This window comes from Crinia signifera, chromosome 4 (genome assembly GCF_055691185.1).
Source record: "Crinia signifera chromosome 4, ASM5569118v1, whole genome shotgun sequence".
Lineage (NCBI taxonomy): Eukaryota > Metazoa > Chordata > Amphibia > Anura > Myobatrachidae > Crinia > Crinia signifera.
Window position 1 is genome coordinate 255,920,771 of NC_139220.1, and position 20,373 is coordinate 255,941,143.

At 45.3% G+C, this 20,373-nt stretch overlaps 1 protein-coding gene across 2 annotated transcripts in view; it reads right to left on the reverse strand.

Annotated features, from left to right (window-relative positions):
* The window catches only part of ADAMTS17 (ADAM metallopeptidase with thrombospondin type 1 motif 17), a 246,143-nt gene that overhangs the window by 79,122 nt on the left and 146,648 nt on the right, over window positions 1-20,373 (reverse strand). For both annotated transcript variants that reach the window (XM_083184274.1, XM_083184273.1), the window contains exons 9-12: window positions 11,682-11,822; window positions 8,281-8,431; window positions 5,197-5,298; window positions 3,206-3,351 (exon numbers count right to left, since the gene is read on the reverse strand). In XM_083184274.1, the coding sequence (XP_083040400.1) occupies window positions 3,206-3,351; window positions 5,197-5,298; window positions 8,281-8,431; window positions 11,682-11,822 (540 nt within the window). The remainder of the gene's footprint in view (window positions 1-3,205; window positions 3,352-5,196; window positions 5,299-8,280; window positions 8,432-11,681; window positions 11,823-20,373) is intronic.

A 20,373-nucleotide genomic window follows, 5' to 3' on the forward strand; every position in this document is an offset into this window, starting at 1 on the left:
CTCACAGAGATGTTGGCACTCAAAGGGTTAAGAAACAATTACTCAAGCCCACTAAACCACTCATTATTCTGTTCATGAATCCCCTACCTACCTTGCCAATAGTACATGCAAATTCTAGATGTCCCACTGGAAAATGGTATTGTTGCGAGGTATGCAATGAGCAGGAGAACACATGCAATTTAAAGCTGTTGGGGGAGGGTGGAGAGAGGCTTCAGGGCCATTTAACCATCTTCTAACAGTTTATCATTACTAATGGTGATAACTATAATTTGTTGACACACCCCTAAAAAATCATTATTCATCCCCCATTTATGAAGTCACCTTCCAGGACAGTGACTCTGTTTGGACCCAGCAAGCCTAATGAGGATCCTTAGCTTTTAGATCCCTCCCTGAAAAAAAACTGCAACAGTGACACAGAAGCCTATAGGCTACAATGGCCTGCATACAGAGCTGCGCATGCCCCATGCGGCTGAGATGGGAGCGTATGACCTGCATGAGATGTGTCCTGCAGCTGCTGCTCAATTACATGATGTATTCTTTATGTACTTGGATGGGTTGCATGAACGACCTCATTTTCAGGATTCACTTTTGGCTGTCATAAGTGGCAGAGGGATACCACAGACGGCAAGGTTTTAATTCGGTAAACACTGAGCGCAAACATCTCTTTTACTCCTGTGATTAAACAGCATTCTGTCCTGCACTTGCCGAGCATCAGTGTAGCTGAAGTTTGACCAGCACGGAGTTATCCTCTAGCCCTCCTGCAGGCCATTTTGAGCAATGGCCAAGCGCAGGGAGCAGGGTGGGCCCCACTGTCTGAGGGATCTGTCCCATTCCTTAGGAAGGCAGGAATGACCTTGTGACTGATAGCAGAGTCCTGCCGCCTATGAGTACTGGTGACCACAGGCACATGCTGCCTCTAATTAAAAGACAGCTGTATATTCTGTCAGATTCACTTCTGTCTGAATTAAAGGCAGCTCACAACTGATGTAATTGGCATTGCCAGACTATGGGCGGGATTCTCTAAAATCCGCAGCCCTCTTCGCCGGCCACCGCATTTCTAAAATCTCTAAAATATGCGGTCATTAACGCAAGGGACAGCTCTTGCGGTAAGAGCTGTCCCTTGCGATGCGGCGCCGTTGCTGGACTTCCGGGTCTATGACCCGGGAGTCCGTCTGCGCATGCGCAGACTGACGCGCCGGCCGCAGGGCATGCTGGGAGGGATCCGTGACGGATCCCTCACACACCGCTGCGGTAAGAAGCACATCGGCTTCTGCAGGGAACCGCCAGCTTTTGCTGGCGATTCCCTCCGCAGCGGTGACACTGCAGAGGGAGATTAGAGAATACAGAAATGCGGTAAAAACCCCGATAACGGGTTTTTACCGCATTTCTGTAATAGAGAATCTCGCCCTATGGGCTAGATTCTCTAAGCTTCAAAAGTGATAAAATGGAGAGTGATAAACAGCCAGCCAATCAGCTCCTACTTGCCATGTCACAGACTGTGTTTGAAAAATGTCAGACAGGAGCTGATTGGCTTGCTGTTTATCACTCTCCAATTTATCACTTTTGAAGCTTAGAGAATCTGGCCCTATGTCTGTCCGAGTGCCAAACTGAGGAAACCCAAGGGGTGAGGGTCCTGTGAAATACAGAGCAAGAGCCACTCTGTTTCTGCCTCCACCAAGGTACATGCACCCTGTTCTCCGCACCATGCAGGACATTGTGCTTGTACTCATGACCCACTGTCTTCCCTGTCATTCTCTCCCTGTCACCCACTCTTTCTCCCTGTCACACATTGCCTCCCTCTACCTTACATTGTGCCTCCACTTGTCATACACTGTTATCTCTCCCTGTCATTCACTATTGTGTTGCATATTGTGAACTTGTGTTTGCCACTGATACAAGACACAGGATTGTGTAATTTCTTTGACTATGCAAATCTCTGCATTACTGTATACATTTTCAATGTCAGCAGAGGGAAGATGTGGGAAATGCAGGTGTAGTGTACAAATGTTAGGAGACATGGGAGGTGATCTAAGGTGGGAATGTGTACAGTGTGTGCAAAAGTCTCAAAATGGGGGTGAAACAAGGAGAAGAACAAGGATTATAATCAGGCATGTCCAACGTTGGCCCTCCAGATGTTGTGAAACTACACATCCCAGCATGCTTTGCCACAGTTTTGCTATTAGAGAATGCTAAAATTATTGCAAAGCATGCTGGGATGTGTAGTTTCAAAACATCTGGAGGGCCAACGTTGGACATGCCTGGATTAGATAGAGGAGTAATGAACAAAGGGGCGGAAAATAGTAGAAGGACGAGGAGAGGTCCTAAAGGAATGAAGGGTACAAGAGAGGAGAGAGAGAAGCTGTGAAGAGATAGAAAGGAAGAAGAAAACAAAACCAGAAATAGGGAAGAACAACCGAATGATGCAGGGAAATAAGTACATGGGGAGGCAAAGCTTCAACTCAAGAAGAAAGAGATGGATAATGAAGAAAAGAGATGGGTTATAAAGATTATAGGAGATGGGTGATGAAGATGACGAGAGATGGGTGATGAAGATGACAAGAGATGGGTGATAAAGATGACAAGAGAATTTGCTTTAGCATGAAAGGGACAAATTGGTCTGTTATACTGTAGGTTGGGTTTCTGGTTAGTATGTAGTCTCCCTGGACACACTTGACATGTAATTTGCATTGCTTTTTATGATCTCCCCTCTCATTTATACTGTAGTGTATTCTGAATAGAGTTCACTCGTAATTACAAGATAAGCTAGTCCATGTTTTGTCATGTGACCTCTATTTCTAGAAGGCCAACAACAAGAGAATGAATGACTATAGGCAGAGAAGGCAATGTAGAATAGGGACGAAGCAAGTGTTGAACACGAGCAGGCAACAGGGAGAAAGACACAGAAGAGCGAAGCACTGGGGCAACAAGAAAAGAAGAAATACAGAAGAGCAAAAGGTGACATACAAAGAACGATTTTTTAAAATAGAAGAATACCAATATACGGGTGGAAGAAAACATGCTATAAGGATTCTTTCTTACAGCGTGTTCTTCCACCCTGTATTGTATGCAGCAAAACACACAAAACAGAGCAACAACTAGAGAACAACAGAAACAAAAGAATAAAGGGAGAACATGTGGTAAACTTATAAGTCTATATTAAACAAACATGTGACTTGTTCCCCTGCAAAGCATGCTGGGCACTCACGGTGGGTTGTCACACTTTCTCTGCCTGAAGCGTGCTCCGGTTCCACACGTACGGCTACACATGCTCCAGGGACTCCATGCACTCCAGTCTCCATCCACATGCTGAGGGATTGGGGTCTTGCTCACACACTCCCCAGCTCTGCACCACTGCAATATAAACTCCCAGCGTTGACAGGATTGTCCAATCTGACATACAATATATTAATGTGTATACTGGCCTAGTGCGATCTACCAGTTATGTAAGAACTATGGAGGTTATTCTGATCGGAGCGGCCAAACGTGCGTACGTTCACTATTAACGTACGCTCTCCGTACGCGGCCGTTGGGGTTAAGTCCACCCACAACTCAGCCGCATACGTACGGCCAGAAACAACGTCGAAGGGGAGTGGCGTACAATTGAGCGTACGCCAACGTACACGGACGGACCAGCCCTTACACTCCGACAACTGGCGTACAACAGAGCGTACGCCACCGTTTACGGACGTCTCTCGTCCGTCTTCCCACCGACTTCTTGCGGCTATCTGAGCGTACGCCAGCTTGCACGGACGGGTCCCTATTGTTTTCAATAGAAAACTCAGCTTATGTCACCGCTCGTGAGAGTGAGCGTACGTCCGTGCACGCTGGCATACCCTTCACATATATGGACCTGCAAATCTTGCCTTTCAACTATAATTATGAAAATTAATTAATTGATTGAATTAATTAATGTGCAAAATAGTGGGCATGGGCTTAAAACATTACTGAAACATCCTTTGTAGGTGTTAGATGTGGTTTATGTTATTGTATCATAAATACAAAACCTATGTTTGTATTAGAGTGAACACGTTGACACATGTCGACTTGTGTAGATTGAGTGTGCTACTGTGTAAAGTCTATGAAAGCACGTAGTGAATGTGCATAACTGTTTAACAAATACCTACCTTAGCATATATAAGCAGGTCTTAAAAAGATTCTTACCTTAAATTAAACAAACCTTTAAATGTAGAGAAGTATAGAAAGATAAGCTTCCAATGTGTTTGAGTGCTGTGTGTGGCTTGCAGGTAGTGAAATCATGGTTTGGACTTAATAGACTGCAGCATTGCTTATTACATTCAGGTGTATGTGTTTGAGTAGTAATCAGCGTAAATTAGCAAACCCAGGCGCACGCTGGCATGCGGTATCTGTAGGGGTGGTCTGAGGTGGCGGTTGGCGGCCGCCTGTTTTGTGTCCGAAATGAACGGTGCTTTAGGCGATCGTGCGGTAGTAGCACCGTTCATTTTTGGTGCACACCCCCGTGTACGCCCATATGTACGCCCATTTTCCCTCATTATTTCGGCCGCTCCCCTCAACACGCCCCTATGCCGCCCCCAATGCCCGTACTCTCGCGTACAGGTTTTTTCGCACGGAGAGACCCGTCCGTAAGCGTTGTGGAGTGTTCGCGTCTGCGCATTGGCGATTGTACGCATGCGCAGATCATGAAAAACCCCGGAACGTACGCGTACGGCCCGGCCGCACCAACCAGAATAAGGCCCTATATTACTTTGCTGGAAAGCCCATTCTATGCAATGTATCGAGAGGAGACGGACTTACAAAATTGCGGTATATGTCCCCCTAGTCTGCCACATGTTCTTATATGGGATAACACTTTAATCATTGTTAGATGAAAGGGTGGAACTGGGTGGAACAGATGATCAGCAAAAGCTTTTGTTTCTACCTTGCTGCGGTAATAGGCAAGCAATGAACAAGAATGTATGTGCAATTTTTTCTATATCCTATAGATCAGGCATGTCCAAACTATGGCCCTCCAGCTGTTGTGAAACTACACATCCCAGCATGCCTTGCCATCATTTTAGCATTCCCTAATGTGAAACTACAACTTCCATCAGGCCTTGCCACAGTTTGCTATTAGGGAATGCTAAAACTTTGGCAAGGCATGCTGGGATGTATAGTTTCACAACAGCTGGAGGGTCATAGTTTGGACATGCCTGCTATAGATCCTCTGCAGCTACTCACCTTATCTGCTCCACATTCTGTGCCATCTAGCGGCGGGTCCAGCTTGGTTTTGCAAGAAGCATCTCCCTCTACCAGGCACCACAGACCCGCACACATCAAATGCTGCAATGAAACGGAAAACACATTACTTTCACTGCAGCTCTTCCCTGTGTACGTGAATAAGTATGTTTAATTTATATAGCGCACTTTCTCCAAAAGGACTCAAGGAGATTTACAGACATTAAAAACAATGCACACAATACAGAGGATGTAGGTAGTACAGTAACAGACAAGTCACAGACAAAAGAAACCCTTGCGCACATAAAAACGGTGAATGCAGGCGGGCACCTGCCTTCTGGGGGAGGGTGGCTGGCATCACAGGAAGTCAGCTGCCCACCCCGTTCTCGGACATGAACGTCGCAAGTCTAGGTTAGTCTAGACTGACAGATTTGCAAATAAGGTAAAAATTATTTGCCCATCGAATGATTTTGGCACTGTACGCTACCCAGCGAATGGATGTAAATGCAAAATATCCATTCGAAAAGCGGTGGGGATGTGCGGACCGGTACGGAGGGCGGGCACCATTTGCAAAGCGCTGGACTTCAACTTCACCACTTCAGGACATTTCATTGTTTGACATGTAGACCGCTGTAAATCAGACCTTTCCATTATCCCATAACATCCATATCGGTGACGTGTGTGGTCTATTGTTATCACATTCATCACACCTGTGCCAATAGTTGGAACTATTGGCAAATGCAGGTTCTCACCTGACCCCACAAGGGTCAATAGCGCAGAGACCAATGAAGCTCTATCTGTAGGTGAGCTACGGAGATAGGGGACCCAGCTGAGGTTCTGGCTCAGACTTTTCTGTCATGCCCTTGCTTTTATTGCCAGTACCAGGCGGGGACTAGCGCATTGTTTATGTGACTGTGTGCTGACACATAATCTGCAAGACAGGTTCCATCCATCCATCTCATCTCCATGCCTGTGTATAGTGCATGTTATCCTGGTGGCAGTGACAGCATCCATGCCCTCTGCTGAGCACCGACAAGGCCAGACTGACTATAGTGATTGATGCTGTATAGTGCTTGGTGCTTGCCCCTGGCCCCTCTGGCAAGATGCTGTAATGTATAATGGTCCACAAAGAGCCACTGATGAACAACACGGCACCATGAAGAGCATGACGTCATGTGATGCCCGCCACCAGCGAGTAACGACCACTAAGCGTCTTCATGCCATTCCCAATGTTTTTGTGGGCACACCCATGAAACGCTGGTTGTACTCCCACGCCAACTCCCTGCCTGCCCCCGAGCCTCCCTTCTCAGGGCGAATGGCCGAGCGAGTGTCAAACTCGCCACAGCTGTTCGCCCCCCCCGCACATGCGCAGACCCTAACGAACGGATCTGAATCAGTCTCCATGTTTGGTGCAGAGCAGTGCTGTATTTAACTCTCTTTCATAGATTATGCCAGTAACAACAAACAATGGTATTCCCGTTAAGTACTCCGTAGTCACTTTATATATGAAACAGCAGAATTCACTAAACATCAGCCTTTGACGTGGGCCGATAAATGTAAAGCACATTGGGGCAGATGTATTAAGCCTGGCGAAGAGATAAACTGGAGATAAAGTGAAAGGAGATAATGCACCGGCCAATCAACTTCCAACTGTCATATTTCAAACACAGCTGATTGGCCGGTGCGTTATCTCCTTCCACTTTATCTCCAGTTTATCTCTTCACCAGGCTTAATACATCTGCCCCATTGCAGGAAACAATTACAGCATACAAGTAACTGAATCTGTGTTCTGATGCGGCCACATACAACACTACAGAGCTGAGGCTGTATGTAACAGCAACACTGCACCAGACACATGTTATGCAAGTGCTGAAAGTTCCAAATGATTCTTGCATAAGGAGAATAGGCGGCTGTTCTAATGCCAGGAGCTACAGCTGGGGAGGAAAACACATGCGTGGTTCTGCTCTGACTTGATATTATTATAGGTATGCAGTTGGCTGCGCTGAGTGGAAGAAACACTTTCAGTTTTTGAACTGTTTTGGGTCAAATCCTGATTACTTGGGTCATTCACCAGAAAGTGTGGATGTTGTAAGTGATTTGTGGCAATTTCCTGTGATCAATTTTGACCTTTAGTAGTGTGTATGTTAAAGAAGAACTCCACCCATAAATAAGAAATGACCATAATTATAAGAAATTACCAGAATTGCAGGCTGTGGGAGTCTTGACATTTATAATATACTCACCCCCCTCATCACTTCCTCAGTGGTTAATTCTACCACTGAGTGACACAATTGAAAACCGGTGACACCTGTTGTGCAAAGGGCACTGATGTGACAGATGATCTGTCATTCACTCACTACTCTTTTCATAAACAGCTCTGACTTAACAGTATTGCAGTATTGTAGGCCTGGGCAAAGCCAGGGCTGGTGCAAACCCTGTCTGCGCCCCAGGCACTACATGCGCTTCGGGGGGGGTTTCACGGGTGGGATCTAGGCGGGGGATGGGGTGGTGCTCACTGACTCACCTGCTCCCAGCTCCCTGCTTTCTGTGGTACCTCTCCTCGGCGGTTCAGTACCGCCCTCCAGTGGCCCGGCACCCTAGGCAAATGCCTAAGGCTGCCTAGTGGTGGCAACGGCCCTGGGCAAAGTAATAAGCTGGGGCCCATATAACCCTTCAATCCACATAATATTTGGCTTTAGAAAGATTAAATGGTTGCCTACCCTCCCAGGATGGCTGGGAGGCTCCTGAAAATCAGGTCTCCCTCCCGGCCCCCCAGAAAGGTGGGCAACCCTCCTCGATACCGGCTGCACCCCCCAAATCTCCCTGGCCCCAGGGCCCAGCGGTAAACTACCGCGTGGACAGGGCTAAAGATACAAATTGTGTAATTTAGCCCTGCCTCCTCCTTAAAGACCTGCCAATTGCTTGATTTGACGTCTACATCAGGCCCCGCCCCCAAAGTGTTGCTCGGGGGCGGGCTTCTCCCAGAGAGGAAACTTTAAAAGTAGGTAACCCTGAATTAAATCTGATCAAAATTCATCAATGTAACAATTCACCGACCAGAGGGTCCCTGGTCCTTAACTCTCTCACCTCCATGTTTTTGCAGAAGGTGGCATTGCTGCCAAACAGGATCTGGCACTGCTCACTGGCACTATAATGCATCCCAGGCAGTTTGTGGGGAAGCCTAACGGCATGGTGACTGCGGGGGTCCGTCGCCAGCAGACAGGAGCTCACTTTCGATCTGCATACAGTTCGAAAGAAGAAGAAAAAAACACTCTGAGATGCAGCAATACAATACAGTAAGGTCACAAAGTGACAGTAACTCCTCAATTATGGTGTGTACACACGGCGGGATATGCCGTGAGATACGAGTCCCGATACGATCAGATCGCATCTCACGGCATGCATGCAGAGGGACAATTTGGACTATATAGTGCATATCTGCACTATATAGTCTTGGCGGGTGTGGTATGGTTCTCCGACAGTCGGGATCCCGACAGTCATTAGCCTGACGTCGGGATTCCGACTGCCCGGACTCAGACAGCATGGCGAGCGCAAAAAAGCCCCTTGCGGGCTCACTGCGCTTGCCACGCCTATTCTATTCTCCCTCTATGGGGGTCGTGGACCCCCACGAGGGAAAATAGCGGGTGGCCATCAGGCACCCGGCTGTTTGCGTTTTGACAGTCGGGATCCCGACGTCGGGTAAATGACTGTCGGGAAGCGTCTGGCACCCATCTTGGCTGCCCTCTCTATTTCACTGCCGATTTGAGCTCACACGGGAGCGTGCAGCGGCAGCGCAATGGGCTCGCAAGCCCTAAAAAAGCATGAGATATGGCTTCCGATGTTCACTATATCAGCAACATCGGAAGCCATATCGGCCCGTGTGTACACACCATTAGTCATTGGAAACATTTTATACACTGAATAAACTAAAATCTGTATGTTTAAATATATATATGAATTATACTCCTGGTACAGGTTATACACATGTTCTTTCCTTCCATTATATTAATATTAAGCATGGGCACTTCTTTCATGTGCAAAAAAATAAAAACATTGTTACTTTTAAACATACATATATTAAATATTTATTTAGAAGCATTTAATTATATAGTGCTTTACAATTGGTCACAAAACATTAATAAAACAAGACAATAACAGACAAAAAAGGTAAGAAAGTCCTCCTCATAACCTTTTATAATCTATAGGGAAATAGGCAGTTGATACACAAGGATAATTGATCTACAGTATATTACTGATCCAGGCTCTGCAAAAGTCTCTTGTACTGCTTTCACATTGTCGGTATTTTGAAACGGTATTTAAAACGCTATATTACCGTTTTAAACCCCTTTCACACCGCACATAAATACCGGGTCTTACGCAGGATTGCAGTGTGAAAGCAGGACAGACAGTAGCTATAAGATAGCGCAGTGCATATTTTATGAGCGGGAGCCACTCATTACATATGCACATTTGTAATGAGCGGCTCATTACATATGTGCATATGTAATGAGCGGCTCCCTCTCATTAAATATTCACTGCACTGATAGCCAGCTCAGTGCTCACTGCTGCCTGAGTCCCATACACCGGTTCAGAGCCGTTCACACTGCATAAAAAATGGCTCTGAACTCTGCTTTTTTTTACCCGTTTGCAAGTACCGGTTATTTGTAACAGGTAAATGCAGACTGGCACTTTCACACTGCAGCTCTAATCGTTTTAAAAGGCTAAAAAATCGGCAATATACCGTTTAAGAGCTGCAGTGTGAAAGGGGTATTGGTGAGTTGTTTGATCCAGTCATACAGTAATGTTGCTTTGAAGACAAAGGCCAGTATTCAATGTTAAATTACGCTATGTGCAGCTAATCCTATTTAGGATTCGCTGCACATTCGCAGGGTTCCGGAGGGCTGGAGCATTCGCTGCCAGCCCTCCCTCTCACCCTATTCAACACCGCAGGGGCTCGCTGCCCCTGATGGTGATTTTTAACCCCTGCGGCCGGGGGACGGGGACAGGCAGGGAGATGGAAGCCTCCCTGACTGCGCCGGAATGCGTGGGGGGAAGGAGAGCTGGCAGGGGATGCGGTGGAGTGAGCCGCTGCGCTGGTCCCGTCCATATGTAATGAGCGAGGCCAGTGTGAAGTGAATATCTAATGAGCGGCTCCGCGCCCCCCTGCTGGTGAAGGAGTGTAAAAAAAAAAAATGAAATGTATATTCATGTGCTGCAAGCACACGAATAAAAATAGCATGCCCCATCACAGAATAAAATTTCAGATTTTTTTTAACTCCCTTTATTTTAAAAGATCACTTTCCAGTTCACCTTAAAAAGATGTCAAATGCAAAACGGAGAATCATGGTGAAAATCATGCTGAAAGCCGTTCTCCATCCTAGCATTGAATACACTCTCGGCGAATCCCAGTGAAAACCCCATTGAAATACACCAGCGAATTGCAGTGAGGATGAAACTGAGAACTGTCCGACATTCACTGTTCGCTTTCGGCGAACAGTCAACATTGAATAGGGTGAATCAGATTTTTAGTGAAAAATATTCACTGCAGGGAGTGAAAACAGCCCGGTTTGCCGGAAAAAAAACCCGGTGAATCAGGAGCATTGAATACTGCCCAAAGACTTGTGTGACTGTACAAGGAAAACACATGTAAGTTTTGTGAGAACTGTGTATAAGACAAGTCATTGGGAAGCCTTGTTGTTGAGCCTTTCAAGAGTGGGTACAGGCTTAATAAAGTCCTGTAAGCTGAACGGGAGCAGGTAATGAGATTGGATAAGGAATGCAGATTTCAGCATTTATTATGATAACGTCAACACAGCAAATATATAAAATACAAAACAAAATAAAAAATAAGGTTGGGTATTCTACAAAAAAAAAAAAGTAACGGTTCACTGTTCACAAGCTTACACGCTACATGCAATTAGGACCTACCCTCCCAGGCATCAGTAATGTGAGAAAAGTGGAGAAAACGTGTTAGTAGCACCATTCTGTCATGGTATTCTTACTTTAACTGCAATGGAATATAAATAAGCCTGAACATCATAAAACAATATAGTAGCATGCCTTAATGCCGTGGTGGTCCTGAAGGAGAAAGAGGTATAAATAACCCACATTCCCCAGGGAAGAGTGACCACTGCTTCAAAAAGGGGACATTTTGGGCCTGAAAAGTTTTGTCCACTTAGGTGTTTTGTCATTGTGATGAGTAACTATGGTGATAAAAACACGTCTTTCCTACTTAATTACAATGTAGTACAGTGAAGGGCAAGGATTACTTTTTTTTCTCTACAGGCTGCAATGCCAAGAGGCCATTTGCTTCATCCTTACACTGCCAACTAAAGCTTACCTTCTTCTAGTTATATACGGCACCCTGGGTATGATGGCCACGATGGCCACTGAGCTAGCACATGAAGACGGTACAGTATGCTGTGTGATATTAGCATATAAATGTGAAGAGTGAAAGTATCAGAAATGGTATGTAAAGGAATACTCACCTGAGGAAGTTCTCCAGCTCATCACGACTGCAGGTCGACCAAGAGAGATCACTTGGACTGCGGCCCTTAATCCACTCGCCTGACATGATATGTGACCGTCCAGCACAGGTGGGGTGGTCGTCATCGTGACTCATTCCCATGCTGCAGAATAGGAATAAGGCTCAGTTTATGCTTTATCTATTTAGGGAAGGAGGTCATACAGTAATACAGTATGCAGGGTTTTTGTAAATAATACAGCATTAGAGGAATACAGTACTGCAGAAATAAGTAGACTCCATTTTCTCATCACAACCGAGACTGACAACTTCCAGATTTTGGGGGTTATTCTGGTTCAATCAGTCCTCCGCACGCACGCATGACCCATGTTTCGTTTGTGCACATGTGCATGCACCAGGTGTGTGCGGCCACGGCGAACAGTGTTCACCGGGCGCACACATTCAAGACTGCAGGCGGGGAGTTGGGCCGGGGGATTCGCCCATGGGAACATCAAGCATTTCAATGAAAATGCTGGGCGTTCCCATGCAAATAACCCCGTGACACGGGTGCAGGGGGGCGGGCAGATGACATCACTGGATGTCAGCTGTTTGCCCTGTTCCTGTCAAGGTGCGCGCAAATACTGGGATATCTGCACTATTCTTAATCCAGCCATACAAGGAGACCACACGCCTAATAGGGAGGCTTGAGCCCTTGGAATTATAGGGCAAAGGACTTTTTGGGTGGGGTTACCTATCCCTGGACATTCCTAATTCTCCCGGGAGACATAAAAGGATGGTAATATAAAAATGATTTCTACAAATCATCTTGATGGAGTCCTAGACCCAAATTCTCACAATAACCAGAGAACATTCTATATTATTGCTCAATTGTTTATCTATAAATTTTTTATCCATACATTTTTTTATTAATGTATACTTTATATGATCTATGATAGATGCTTAATGTGTTATTATTAATTAATAAATAAATATATTTTTTATGAGAGCCGTGTTGTCTACCTAATTAGAACAGCTAGCGCTGGCACACCACTGTTTATATTTCTATATTTTTTGGGGCCTGACAACCCTGTGCCGGCTGCTATTGATAGTGCACCACTCCACCTCTTTTTCTTCTCTATCTGTGAATGTACATACAGTATGCATGTACAGTATGCTAAGTTCTACTGCTCTGCGTGTGTGTGTTTTTTTAACAGTGGGCATGCTGTGGGACTAAAAGTCCCAGTGAGCCCTTTAATACCCGGCATGCTCGGACTTGTGGTGTTTTTTTTTATTTTTTACAGAAATCAGCAAGGCACCCACCACTGCCCCCACCACTGCCCAGGGGTGCCAGGGACAGCCCCGGGCAAATTGCGTCATTGTATGCTGCTGCATCATATAGTGCGTAAGGACGGTGCAATGCATCATGCTGTTGCTGGGTACACACTAAACGTGTATAAGATTGCTAGCTATGTCTTTTGATTGATGGTAACACCCATTCAGGAACCCGATTTCATTAGTTGGAATAAAGCAATCTCGTCTGGCACTGGAAATTCAATAATAAATTGTAACACTATGACCTCTCTCTTGCTAGAGTACACAGTATATGTTGCTCCACAGACAACCTCTCACACATTTGCCACCAGTCCTGCCCTCAGTACCCAGAGGCCTCTCGCCCTGCCCCTCTCTGAATTCCACCCTGGGGGTCATCTATGGGCGTGTCTACCGTTTTCAAAATACCTGGAGAGGATGTATGAAAAAACGTGTATACAGTATAATGGCCCTTATTCTGATTGATGCGTACTTTTCCGCATACTTTCGGATAGCGTCTTTACGGCGTCTGCGCATGCGTGGAGAACGCAACGCGCATGTGCCATGCATTGACTCCGTACCTGTTCGGCCAAATCCCGTACAAAACTGTGCACCGCAATCAGTCTGGAAATATGGGCGTATTATGGGCGTCATGCGGAATGACACATGGGCGTAGTTTCAAAGTGGGCAAAACTGGGAGGAAACATGGGCGGACACGGGGGAGTACACTTATGTTGGGGGGCGTGCATTCGGATAGCACTCCGAATGCACGCGAACAAAACCGATAGAAATGTGCGGTGTCCATAAGTCAAGTATTGCTTTGCGGAAACCACTCGGTCTTGCGGTAGGCGAACGGAACGCCTAATGACTACAAGCATTAACACCTGAACCCAATACAATCGACTCCTTTACTCATTACCAGAGGCGTAGCTAGGGTGGAGCCGATGGAGCACAAGCTCCAGGCGCCGAATTATCACCGGGCGCCGGAGCGGTGCACCCTGCCACCGGCTCCCCCCGCCCTGCTTGTCCGCTCTCTGCTATGCCCGGCAATTGCAGAGGCGTCACTAGGTGGGCTGCACCCCACCTCCGGAAATAACGCTGCTGTCCGCGGAAAAGGTCTCTGGCATCGCCGCCTCGGAGATCTGAGGATCTCTCCCCCCCGGGCGCTGAAAAGTGAGACGCCTGTGCTACTCTAACCCCCACCCCCCGCGCGCGCAGATGCCGAGTTCCGCCCTCTCCCTGCCCAACAGCCCCGGCACCTGCATCGTCATCGCACGCAGACGGCCTGCAGCGTGTGTGAGCAGTGCTTGTCCTGCCTCCTGCTCCCGCACGGGGGTGACTTCCCCGTGCATCCAGCCTGTCGGCCATGGCATCTGTTTGCTGCAGTACATCCGGGATTCCAAGTCAGGATTTCCCATTCACCCACTGCCTATGTCCACGGACCTCACTAACACCCATACATCGACCAACACATTGGTAAGTGCCTGGTGAGCCCAGTGTGTGAACCCCTGTGTATGTCAGATCTTATCGCCCCCCTACACCTTGTTCCCCCTACCACCCTAATCTCTGGTGTGTGACCCCACAAGCCCTGTATGTGTGAAACCTTGTCCCCCACTTCTTTCCTCTCCCGGTGTCAGACCCCCTGTACCCCTATCCCTGTGTGAAACCTTCTCACCCATACCCTTTAATCCACAGTGTGTGTGTGTGTGTGTGTGTGACCCTCTCTAACCCTTATCCTGTGTGTGACCCCCCCCTGTAGCCCACTACCCGTGTGTGTGTGAAATCCTGTCCCTCCTACATCCTTCCTGTGTCTGTGTATTAGGACACCTTATACCTGCCAAACATCCCCTTCCCGTGTATGACACTGTGTACCCTCCTAACCCTGTGTGAATGTTTTTGTGACAGATTTTATCCCCACACTACCCATGTGTCTGTCCCACTGTACCCTTTATCTCTGTGCGTAACCCCCCTGTAGCCCACTACCCATGTCCATGGAAACCAGAGCACGTCACCAGCGGGGACGAACTGGAAGTGACGGCGATGAGCTCAGACGCCGGCTCTGAACAACGATGTGATGGAAGTACGCGAGTTCGGTACACTTGTTGGGTTATAAGGTAAGATGTTCAATAGTTATGTTGTTGTCACACCTTGAAAACGGAGCCGGTATTATTGATGTGATGTTTTAATATAGCACAGTATTTTGTTGAACAGTCTCCAAGTGATGCTTATTTCTTCAGCATATATGTATATGTATCAATGTGTATGTATATATATATATATATATATATATATATATATATATATATATATATATATATATATGGGATGCAGTTTAAATCCCAGCGGTCGGGATCCCGGCATTCAGAATCCCGACGCCGAAATCCCGACCGCCGAAATCCCGACACTTTCTCCCTCCGTGGGTGTCCACGACACCCCTGGAGGGAGAATAAATTAGCATGCCGAGCGCAGCGAGCCCGCAAGGGGGGGCGATCCACGTCCCCCCTTGTCAGGATTTCGGCGGTCGGGATTCCGGCGTCGGGATTTTGAACGCCGGGATCCCGACCGCCGGGATTTCATACTGAATCTATATATATGTGTATCTATCTATCTATCTATATATATATATAGGAAGAAATATGCGGCACTCGGGAGTCTTCATGAAACAAGGTAAAATTTATTCCAACATGTTTCGGGAGTACATACTCCCGTCGTCAGGGATAAGTTACAAGTGCACACAAACCAAACTTTATTCATCACACCCAGTACCTCCACCAATGAGCAGCTTCCATCAATCAGTCTGAACACCTGTGCTCACCTGTGGGTCAAGACTAAATCATCAAGTCCACAGGGAGAACGGGGGCCAGACCAATCAATTTAACTAGTAACACACAGTAACAGTGCAACAAAATATATATAAAAAAATAATATATAAACATAACAGGTTATATATACACAAAACCATAACCAAATTATATAACAAAAAATATATACACAAAATTGCTGCACAACAGAGATAAATCCACAAACAAGTAAATATAACAAATGATAAAGGTTGATAAAGAATAATTAATTTGTATAATAAAGTCAGGATGCCAATGGCAGCCCGCTAATATTAAATATCCATTGATAGCTGAAATATATTTAAAAAACGCATTTATAATAAGATGTTTATTTAATAGGTTAATTTTATTTAATCACATTTTATATTGTTATAAAAAGCAGTGCATCCCTAATTTTTCATTTAGACCCCGTGGAGCCAGGGTATCTAATTTCATTATCCACTTGCTTTCACAGCGAAGTAGTAACTTTCCCCTGTTACCACCTCTCCTTAAGGGGGGGATATGGTCGATGATTTTAGTACGTAAACTGGAGACTGAATGTCCTGCGTCCAAAAAGTGCCTGGGCACAGGCATATCAGTGTTGCCTGTCAAGAGCGCTGATCTAATAGTAGTCCTATGATTGGCCATACGTTCCCTAAAACTTGTTTCAGTTTTACCAACATAAGTATAACCACACGGGCAGTACAAAAGATATATAATAAATTTTGACGTGCAAGTGAGGACATGTCTTATGCTGTATTTTTTACCGCTGTACGGGTGCATAAAATATTTACCTACCAGTAAGGAACTACACGTAGTACATCCCGTGCAGCGGTAACAGCCCGGGGATTTGGTCATAAAATGTGCTGGTTTCACTGGTTTGGTCAGATCAGACACATCAAGTTTGACCAACCGATCACGTAGGTTAGGGGCCCTCGAATATGCCGGCATCAAACGTACATTGTGTAATGTCGACAGATTCCTGTCAGTATTGACAATGGGCCAAACCCTCTTTACAAATTTACTCAGAGTTGGGCTACTATTAGTGTACTGATTAACCCACGGGATGATGGTCTGTGATTGATTTTCAATAGGAGATTTTTCAAGGCATTCGTTTCTAGTTAAAGACAAAACTCTAGTTTTCGCTCTATTGAGTTCAGTGGCAGGGTACCCACGCTGAAGGAAGCGTGTGACCATTTTATCGATAGTGGTGTTAACCTCTTGTTCATCACTCACTATCCTCCTAGCTCTCAACATTTGCGAGAACGGTAAGCCTTTACGTAAAGGCAATGGGTGACAGCTATCATGTTTAAGCAGTGAATTTCTATCCGTCTCTTTAATGTACAGACCTGTAGATATTTTGCCAGCATTATGATTGATAAGTACATCCAAAAAAGATACCCTGACATGGCTAGTAATAAACGTGAATTTAACTGCATGTTTCTGAGAGTTATGTTCATTCAAGACTTGTAAGAGGAATTCCTCTTCACCCTCCCACAAGAATAGTAAGTCATCGATGAAGCGAACATATAGCCGCAATTGGCCATCAGATTTGAGGGGGGAAAACAGTCTAGTCTCTAATATTACCATATAAGCATTGGCGTACGACGGGGCCACTGAGGACCCCATCGCTACGCCAAGTAGCTGTAGGTAATATTGGTTGTTAAAGAGAAAGTAGTTTCTCGTCAATACAAGTTTTAATAAATCCATAAAAAACCAAATCGCAGGACCCTTATAGTGTGGGTTATCTGTGATGAGACTCTGTACAGCCTGCATGTCCTCATGGTGGGGGATGCAGGTGTAAAGACCCACTACATCAGCTGTACAAAGAATAAGACCCGGATCCAACTGGTTTAGTGATAATAGTCGTTTCAATAAATCGTTGGTATCTTTAAGATAAGACTCTGTCGCCTGCACACACGGATTTAAAAAGCTGTCAAGGTACACAGAGATTGGCTGAAACAAAGATCCCCTGGCAGATATAATAGGTCTGCCAGGGGGATCAACCAATCTCTTGTGTACCTTTGGGAGAGTGTAAAACAGAGGAGTAATAGGGTATTGCACTGACAAAACTTTTAATAATTCTTGACAAATAACACCTTCAGAAAAAGCCTTCAACAATATTGCATCAAGTTCACATTTAAACTGCGCAGTAGGGTCAGATTCCAACAATTTATAAACACATGTGTCATTTAATTGACGTTGACATTCCTGGACATATTTAGCAGTAGACTGTATAACAACCCCACCCCCTTTGTCGGCTGATCGCACGACTATATCTGTTCGTTCACTTAATGATTTTAAAGCTTTGGTCTCAACAGCAGACAAATTGGGGAAATATTTACGGGGGGTTGAACAAATTGCTGGAGTGTCAGTTAATACACGAGTGAACGATTTAATAGAGGGAGAGTGCGATGGGGGATCAAAGGACGATACCTGTTTCAGCTTGTGTAGCTGTGGTGGAATACTGGTAATGTCCGTGCTTGTAGGATTAGAGCCAAAATGTTCTTTTATACGTAAAGTTCTTGAAAACCTATAAGCATCGATCTGCCACTGTATAGGATCATGTGTTGCAGAGGGAATATAAGAAAGTCCTTTGGACAAAACGGACAGTTCTGCCGGAGATAAAGGTACATCCGTCAGATTAAACACAAGTTCTTCTATTGTCGACCTGTACGCGGACCTCCTCTCCCTTGTGTTCTGTTTCCCCCTCCGCGTCCTCCGTGGTAGTATTGTGGTTTTTTCATAGCTACCTGTCTTTTGGGACGTCCGTCTAAAGGGGGTAGTGTAGATGCAGCGGCACCATGCAAATTTTCCCCTTCACTTAATGATGTGCTAGAATCATGCACATTAGGGCGTGGAGGACGACTGTATCGGGATCTGATGTGTGTAGGAGGATTGTCACGAGTACGCTGGGGGTTGAGCCAGGCATACACATTGTTGGTCTCATAATCTCTTTGAACTTTTTTGGCTTTGTCTTTTTTAAAGTTTATAAGTTCTTTGGTGTAGCGGTCGATAGAAGACTCCATTTTTTCCAGCCACCTATTGTCCTTATCTTGAATTAAGGCAGGTTTTTTATCAGCATCAAAGGCGGCAAGCAAGGTCTTGGTGTGGGCTAGCTCTTTGGCAGATTCCTCCACAACAAGTAATACAAGGTCCATAGAACACTTGTTGAGTATGCCGATCCATTTCTTACAAAAGGTGCTGTTTTGGCGTCCAATGGTCGGTACGTTGTTTACTCGGAAACCCCTTGGTATATGTTTTTGGCGATAATAATCGGATAATGTAATGCCATGGTAGAGAAAATCCACCTCACGTTTCCGTAGTTTATACCATTCATTATAGAGGTCTCTGCAGTCGGGCGCTGAGGTGTCACCTATCAAGGTGCGGGTGAATAGGATGTTTTCCACTTCAACATCAGAATAGCTGAAGTGATCACAGGAATCAAGCTGGGAGAAGGACACATCTGTGTCGATACCTTCAGCCATAATGGATCTGTGGAAACAATGGGTCGGATAGTCTCTGTTGAGGGCGGTCAGGTCCCAAATGACGAATATATATTTAAAGTCGTGGGTGCCTTGATTAGAACTTAGCTTGTTCTCAAATAGATAGTTGCGGTATCCGGCACTCCCAATGTTCAGCTTGAACCAAATGCTCAGGTGCCCTCATTGAACGGTGTGTCCAAATAAATAGGAAGAAATATGCGGCACTCGGGAGTCTTCATGAAACAAGGTAAAATTTATTCCAACATGTTTCGGGAGTACATACTCCCGTCGTCAGGGATAAGTTACAAGTGCACACAAACCAAACTTTATTCATCACACCCAGTACCTCCACCAATGAGCAGCTTCCATCAATCAGTCTGAACACCTGTGCTCACCTGTGGGTCAAGACTAAATCATCAAGTCCACAGGGAGAACGGGGGCCAGACCAATCAATTTAACTAGTAACACACAGTAACAGTGCAACAAAATATATATAAAAAAATAATATATAAACATAACAGGTTATATATACACAAAACCATAACCAAATTATATAACAAAAAATATATACACAAAATTGCTGCACAACAGAGATAAATCCACAAACAAGTAAATATAACAAATGATAAAGGTTGATAAAGAATAATTAATTTGTATAATAAAGTCAGGATGCCAATGGCAGCCCGCTAATATTAAATATCCATTGATAGCTGAAATATATTTAAAAAACGCATTTATAATAAGATGTTTATTTAATAGGTTAATTTTATTTAATCACATTTTATATTGTTATAAAAAGCAGTGCATCCCTAATTTTTCATTTAGACCCCGTGGAGCCAGGGTATCTAATTTCATTATCCACTTGCTTTCACAGCGAAGTAGTAACTTTCCCCTGTTACCACCTCTCCTTAAGGGGGGGATATGGTCGATGATTTTAGTACGTAAACTGGAGACTGAATGTCCTGCGTCCAAAAAGTGCCTGGGCACAGGCATATCAGTGTTGCCTGTCAAGAGCGCTGATCTAATAGTAGTCCTATGATTGGCCATACGTTCCCTAAAACTTGTTTCAGTTTTACCAACATAAGTATAACCACACGGGCAGTAC